The 7,448-nt window shown below is 47.9% G+C and overlaps 2 protein-coding genes across 2 annotated transcripts; one reads left to right on the top strand and one right to left on the bottom strand.

Annotated features, from left to right (window-relative positions):
• Positions 1 to 263: 263 nt before the first annotated feature.
• On the top strand, positions 264 to 3,108 carry LOC146171583 (uncharacterized). Its single transcript, XM_084586454.1, has 2 exons — positions 264 to 628; positions 1,561 to 3,108. The coding sequence occupies exons 1-2, from the start codon at positions 264 to 266 to the stop codon at positions 2,141 to 2,143; spliced, it is 948 nt and encodes a 315-aa protein (XP_084442580.1). The 3' UTR covers positions 2,144 to 3,108.
• LOC146171582 (uncharacterized) lies at positions 2,293 to 4,675 on the bottom strand. Its single transcript, XM_084586453.1, has 3 exons — positions 4,148 to 4,675; positions 3,337 to 3,481; positions 2,293 to 2,664 (listed from the first exon to the last, which is right to left on the bottom strand). The coding sequence occupies exons 1-3, from the start codon at positions 4,414 to 4,416 to the stop codon at positions 2,293 to 2,295; spliced, it is 786 nt and encodes a 261-aa protein (XP_084442579.1). The 5' UTR covers positions 4,417 to 4,675.
• Positions 4,676 to 7,448: the final 2,773 nt, after the last annotated feature.

The following is a 7,448-nucleotide window of genomic DNA, read 5'->3' as shown; positions in this document are numbered from 1 at the left end:
TAAAAGTAATAAGCGAACAAGACTACCCTTGTTTAGGTTAGGAAAAGTAACCAACTCATTAATAAAGAAATTTTCTGAGGGTTTGAAGCGGACGTTTAGTAACAAACGTTTTTCTGTTCTCCTTTCCATTTGGACCACTTGGACGCGCACTCCTCGCTCCGCCTGGTTCCGCGTGCTTGCGTGCGAGGCATATTTTGCTAGTGCGATTTTCATAGAAGTTGTAACAGATTGTGTTCGATCAAGTGCGTGTTACAGCCACAACCATGAGCGACGAGAACCGGGAGGTGGAAGAGAAGTTTGAAATTGCTTTGAGAATTGCAGCTGTGGCATCTTTGCGCGCGGCGGCGGATGCGGCAAAGGCGCACGCTGACGCGCTCGAGGAGCAGCTCATAGCAAACATCTCCCTTTGTGCCGCCGTCGTGTTCCCACAGCGAACTGTGCACCGCAGAAGGTGGATCTATCCCCGTAACGAGCGGTGGTTTGAAGATACGCTGCCGAACCTAGGAGAGCAGCATTTTCGGCAGGCATTCCGCGTTGGACCTGCAACCTTCCGGTACCTTGTGGACCGGTGCCGGCCGACGATGCAGCGTGAGGACACGAATATGCGGGACGCCATCAGTGTTGAAAAGCGAGTCTGTATCGGCCTCTTCAAACTGTGCTCAGCTGCCGAAGACCGGGTGGTCGCAATAGTCTTTGGTGTTGGGCGGTCGACTGTGAACACTATTTATAGGGAGTTTGCAGAGACTGTGGTAGATGTGCTACAATCGGAATGGATCCGAATGAAATGGATGAGTTTTACTCAATGGCAGAATTCCCGCAAGCTGTGGGGATGGCTGCCATTTCCCGGTTTCCCCACCACAACTGAATGCAGTGGACCACAGGAACTACAAGGGCTGGCAAGTCTTTTTCTCTTGATTTTCTGTCAGTGCATAGGTGAGCACACTGTCTGGAACGCTGGAGCTGTTTGCTGCTGAGCAAATAACGCGGAATTTTGTCACAGTTACTCTGTTAGTCTGCACTTGTGCTTTTGCAATTCGTGTAGCTATGAGGCAGCGCTTGAGTGCAAATATTGCCTGTGAATGCCTCCACATGCATTAAATTTTGACGTCCTTTTCTCCGCCGACCACAGCCCAAGACAAGCCTGCTCACGTTGTACACTTCGTAGTAGATGTAACAGTAATGTTTAACAAGTTTTTAGAATACGTGTAAAGTGTCACAATTATAACCTCATGGCTACTTACACTGAATTGCAGCCTTCTTTCTATGTTTCTCTATTTCCAATAAATAAAGAAATATTGCAATGTAAACTCTAGCAAAATAATAGCCATTATAAACACGGCAGGAAGCTGTCACTACTCCCTTGTCACTAGCACATCCACAGTGATGGGAAAAACATCTGCACTGTCCTGAAGCACTTTTTACTTTAGAAGTAGACGACCCTTTACAGCATTGGGCTCCCTCCAGTCTGCTGCTCTTAAATTCTAACTAAATCTATCAACATATTAACCTTATGCATCATCAGCATTGTGGATACTTACGTTTTGTTTTTTGTGCATGCAGGTACAGCATCATCCTTCTGGCCCTTGTGGACCATAAATACCGGTTTCGGTATGTGTCAGTGGGCAGCCCAGGACGATGTCACGACGCCCACGTCTACGCTCAATCTGAGCTGGCTAAATCTGTCGAGGGAGCACTGTTTAAGTCTCCAGTGATAGTCATAAATGGCACCGCCGTGCCCCCAATAATCCTTTGCGACCAGGCTTTTCCCCTGACGAGGAATCTCATCAAGCCCTTCCCGCATAATGGACCTTTGCGGGAAGAAAGTAAAATCTTCAACTATCTCCTGTCGAAGACAAGAAGGATTGTAGAAAATGCTTTCGGGAGGTTGAAAGCTCGATTTCGCTACACTATGAAAAGAATGGAGTGCAACATAAGGCATGTTCCCATGATCATCAGAGCCTGCTGCACACTAAACAACATCTGTGAGCATTTCGGTGCCCGACTACAACAACAATGGTTGGATGAAGTTACTCGACACGACATAGCTTTTGAGCAGCCTGCTCACACAACAGAAATGGAAGCTGACAGTGGGGCTAATGTTCGGGCAGCACTCATGCATCATTTTCATCACCAGCAGTTGTAAGGAGAATAGACGTGACGAGTGCTGTCTGCTATACACCTTGCCGAGCTGCCAGCATTTCAGCAAAAAAAAACTGCCTTGAGTCCTTCATGCAGCATGTGGATCAATGGTAACACGTACATAACAATAACACAAACTGACTTTTCCACATTTTACTTTTTCTTCAAATATTCTTTCATTACGTCAACCAGCTCCTCTTCAGCCTTCACTTGGCGCTCGCGAAGCACGAGCTCTTGTCTTCTATAATCTTCTAAGCCTTGTCGCAGGAGGCGCTGTTCTCCTATCATTGCCAGCTGATTTTCCTCTCCGGCAGTCAGCGGCCGCTTACGCTTCCGCTTTGGCTGCTGTTGTGTGGTGGCAATTGCTACAGCAGGTGGCAATTGCTGGCTACTGCCAACCACAGCTTGCGGCATGGTGGACTCAAAATCTGCGGCATGCGCTTCTGCGGCAGCAGATAGACTACCTTCTTCATCGAGATGAAAGGAATAGTCATCTCCACTTCCCATCTCCATGGCAGTGATGATCTGCATGAAAACAGTTTGAAGCAAGATGAAACGTGAACAACATTCAAAACTGTCGATAGCACTTTACGTAATAAAAACATCCAGATAGAGACGGCTGGCAAAGAAATTGAACAGTTCAACCAACAAGCAGTCCTCTCTTTATTTGCAGTGACCTCAAAGTGTTCAACATGAAAACCATGCTTACTTGTAAGCATGGTTTACTTGTATGCATGGTTTAAGATGTCTTACTTGCAAGACATCTTCATAGCCACCACAAGAATTTACATAATCTTCTGTCTGCCTTACACTCCAGTATATAACAGCTGTGATCATCTGCTAATGTTTTAACTTGGTCCTTAGCATGACTTGCCAACCTGTATCGTTATGTTTAATAAATTTTTATCATTTTACATCTACAGAGTTCTCATCTGAAATAGATATTCAAAGCCTTTGCTGAAACAGACATGAAGTTATTTCTTGAGCAGTCGGGCTTCAGATTTGAAGCAATGCCATTTCATCCCAACCATGTGATCTGAAACCTAGCTTTATTTCTGGCTTGAATGAGGGTAGTGAATTTTCCCATTAGCACTTTTCTACTTTGTGTATTTAGCCTGTCATTTATGTTTGTTGAGATATTAAAGGTTGAAATGCCGTCCATGTAGATGGAGATGCATATTATTCCATGGAAGTTACCTTTTCGACTGTGCTGAGAGGGTTGCAGACGCTTTCCTCCACCAGGGACCGGTCGTTCACAGGCAAACTGCCCAAGAACCTGTTTATTTCGAAGTAAAAGATCCAAGGTATGGCACCTTGGCCGGTGTGTTTCCGTGACCACCTCCTGCAAGTAATCAGAGTTCGATGAGCACTAGGCTCCTAGCAAATGGACAAATCAAATAATTTTCTTCATCCGTTGCCCATTTTAGCTACTGCGATTGAGTTACCAAAGCTACCAAGCTCTTTTTTTTTCATATTTGGATGAAATGAGATCAGCAGTGTGGGGCGAAGTGTCAAGAAACCTAATGCGTTAACGTGATTCCGCGGTATATAAGAAAATGAGACTGTATATGCACGACGTAGCCTGCAAGAACAACAAAAACACGTCACTTCGCGCAACTCGATGAAAAACAAAAAAAGTAAGTTTTATCCACGTTTCAATACAGGCGCCGAGTAGTATTAGGCAGCATGCCCATCTGTACAAGATAGTGCTTGCATAAGTAGGTAAAATTTGCGAACTAAAATTTACCATAAAGCTTCGTTATACCAGCCGATTCACATTCACCGTTGCGTGCCATAGCTTGTTCTGATATGAAAAAATTCCGAGAGCGTGCGAAGTTGTCAAAATGCGCCCGTGCAAAACACATCACTGCACAATTCAGGCCTGTTTTTTTCCGAGGTGGAAGAAGCGCGCGAAGTGGTGCTCGTCGCGCGCCAAGCCTCAGTTTGGTGAATACGGTGTCGTATCGTATACAATCACTCATCCAAGAGAATAGCACTAGCTACTCACCGATATTCCGTCGTCAGGTTCTCGATCTTTGAGTGAACTTGCTCCTTTGTTTTCACGATGCCTTGTTCGGCCAGTGCACGAGCAATGGCCTCGTACACGGGCCCGTTCCTCCTGGCACCTCGGAGATCTGGAAGGTGGTCCTCCCAGAGACGGACAAGGGCCCAGATTTCGCGCTCTGGCCAATGCGCACGTGGCCCTCTGGCCGCATTTCTTGATGCGCACTTTGGCGTGCTTGTCTGACAGGCCTCACCCACCGGCTCCATTGACATTTCGCCGAAAATTAAAATACAGTACGTTTAAAAAATAAGAATAAATATATAAAACAACTGATTAAAGCGCGGCAATAAGAAATAAATAGTAAAAAGCGAGAAAACAACAAAACGACAAATGCTGGCACAAGCAAAAAACAACGAGGAAAGACGACCGCACTAAACGTACATCATAACAAAAAGACACGTATGTCGATGCGGCTGCTGAAAACGTTCGAAGTCTTCTAGCAACACTCGAGATTTTTAAAATTCATTGAAATGCAAAGTTAATGCTAAATAAGATCATGTAGGCTTAAATATAATATTAATATTACATTTGTGTCAACGTTTTTGTTTCTTTGTTGTTGTTTTTTAAGCTCGCTCGGTGGCGCTCGGGTCTGGGCTGCTCCTTTACGCAGCTAAAGGCCGCTGACGGCTGCCTTTCCCGCTACGGTCCTTTATCGCAAAGGGCGTACGACTTTGCCGTGTAGCTGCGCGTCAACACCTTTGCAGCAAAGAACCTTAATTTTCAAGGCCTTACAAGTGCCCGTGTGACAGGGGTATTAATACACCTTTTCGGCTGCCTTTACTTTTTCACCCTTGAAATTTCTTTTCCTTTGCGAAGCCTGTAAGGAAATCTCAGTATTTTATTCACCCAAGTTTGTTAATAATGGGAAAAACTGTCGCGATTTATTCCTTTAGAGAGCCAACCCCATAAATATAGATGAATGACAGATATTTTTTATTTTTGCTTTCAGTCTGAGTGTTTCACAGATTCGTGTTTATGTACAAACCATCAGGAAATGAAAAAAAAAATAACTTTTCATCAACGTTTCTTGCGGGGGAAGCAGAAAATATTTTTTTTAAATACACAGTGTATATGCATGGGTACTGTGGACGTATAGCGCCTTTGACGTACTTTTCATTGCGAGAACGCTTTCAATTTTTCTGTTAAATCATTTCAATTATAAGATTGTAAATACTTAACATCACTACACATCCCACACATACGTTAATATTTCGTACGCACCACGACGTGTTCACTAGGTGTCCTCTGGCAACCTTGATTTCAAAGACCCTGCTTTGCTGTTCTGCATTCATGATAAAGCAGGCAACAAAGAAAAACAATTCTTCGTGGCGGATATGTTTCGTACCCGTCTGTCGTGACTAGCACCTGGGTTCGAACCGGAATGTCGATAATAATGCCACCTGGTGTCCCCATGTTCTTGATGCGCCTGGAAGAAGAGGACACTGAAGTTGACTCGCGTGCTGTGCGCCGAACTTTGCCTGCTGGTACAGCTTCGTCCCGTCGTCTGTCACGTCTAGCCCTGTTGTCCGTGACATATTTTGGTGTCGGCGCAGGGTATCGATCCCAGTATATCTCCCGCACTCCACCGCATACCCAGGATTCAGGTCCTTTGCCAATTGACACGCCTGTTCACCGCGCTAGCCGGAGGAACCTAGACCTACCACCTGAGCACGGGCCGTTGGAATTCACCACCGCAGCCGCCCCTCGACCTGTCATGCAAACTCCAACCTATTACACTTTCCAGAACCCACGACTGCCTAAGGCTTTCCACGGCTGTCAGACGGAAGACGTCGAAGACTGGCTCACCCAGTTTGAACGCGTCGCCGCATTTAATCAGTGGGACGACGCCGCAAAGCTCAGGAACGTCTTCTTTAGCCTGGGAGATGGCGCTCGTACTTGGTACGAGAATCGCGAAGGCGCCCTAACATCGTGGCGCGAGTTCTGCCGCTGCATCCTGGACACCTACACCAGCCCGGATCACCGAGAACGAGCGGAAAGGGCTTTACGCTCTCGCATACAGATGCCGAACGAGACCATAACCATGTACGTGGAGGACATGACTAGGCTGTTCCGACGATCTGACAGGGCCATGCCCGAAGAGAAAAAGGTACGCCATCTCATGCACGGCGTTAAGGAACAACTGTTCGTTGGGCTCGTGCGCAATCCGCCGAGCAAAGTTGCCGAGTTTCTTTCGGAGGCAGTCACGATGGAAAGGATGCTCCAGCAGCGGACTACGACCTACGATAGGCCGGTACTCGCCGCTTCGTTCACGGAGCCGCATTCGGCCTTGGGCTAGTCCGGATCTTCTTCGCGACATTATCCGCTCCATTTTGCGTGAAGAGCTCCAGACGCTCTTCGGTGCTCCCCAGCCGACGGTCGGCTCTATCGCTAGTATTGTCCGAGAAGAGCTCCAACAAGCATTTCGGCCTTCGGTACCATCTGCTAACCCGCCATCCTTTTCCACCAAGTCCTGTCGGCCAACCTATGCGGACATCTTGCGACGTGCCCCAACTGATTCCACACAATTACCGCCACCCGACCAAGGCTCGCTGTATTCAGCCCACCCCGAGCCGTACATCGACAACCGCCGACCACCCCACCGAAAGGCAGACCTGTGGCGTGCCCCAAATCGGCTGCGCCTGTGCTTCCACTGCGGAGAACCTGGCCACCTGTATCGACAGTACCCATATCGACAGCTGGGACTGAAGGGTTTCCCCATCGACATGCGTAGCCCTCCTTTAGGCCAACGACCCCGGGATATTGAGGACTACGTAGCCCAACAGCGCATGGCGCCAACTTCTAGACGACAGTCACGATCTCCGTCTCCACGCCGACTATCCTCGCAGCCCAGCTCCTCCTGGATGGCGCAGCGACGGCCGTTTAGTCCGAGCCGGGAAAACTAAAGACAGCGACCTCAGGGGGCGAGGCCGCTTCAAATCGACGCGACGAAGACTCCCCGACAACGCCACCTGTGAGCGACCGCCACTTGACGGCCCCGACGACAGTTCGTGCACGTGAAGATAGACTCTCGCTGGATATACCCGTGGTCCTCGACGGCTATAAGGTTAGCGCATTGGTAGACACTGGTGCTGATTTTTCGACTTTAGGCGGGAAGCTAGTGGCGCTTCTAAAAAAAGTGATGACGCCATGGTCTGGCACGAAGATTCGAACCGCTGGCGGGCATGTCGTAACTCCGAGCGGTCAGTGCACGGCGAGAGTCCAAATTCGCAACTCCACGTTTGTT

The sequence above is a fragment of the Amblyomma maculatum genome, unplaced genomic scaffold (genome assembly GCF_055883805.1).
Source record: "Amblyomma maculatum isolate TAMU_Amacu unplaced genomic scaffold, ASM5588380v1 scaffold_19, whole genome shotgun sequence".
In the NCBI taxonomy this organism is placed as follows: Eukaryota; Metazoa; Arthropoda; class Arachnida; order Ixodida; family Ixodidae; genus Amblyomma; species Amblyomma maculatum.
The sequence above is the reverse complement of the archived record's forward strand: the minus strand, read 5'-3'. Positions and strand labels throughout refer to the sequence as shown.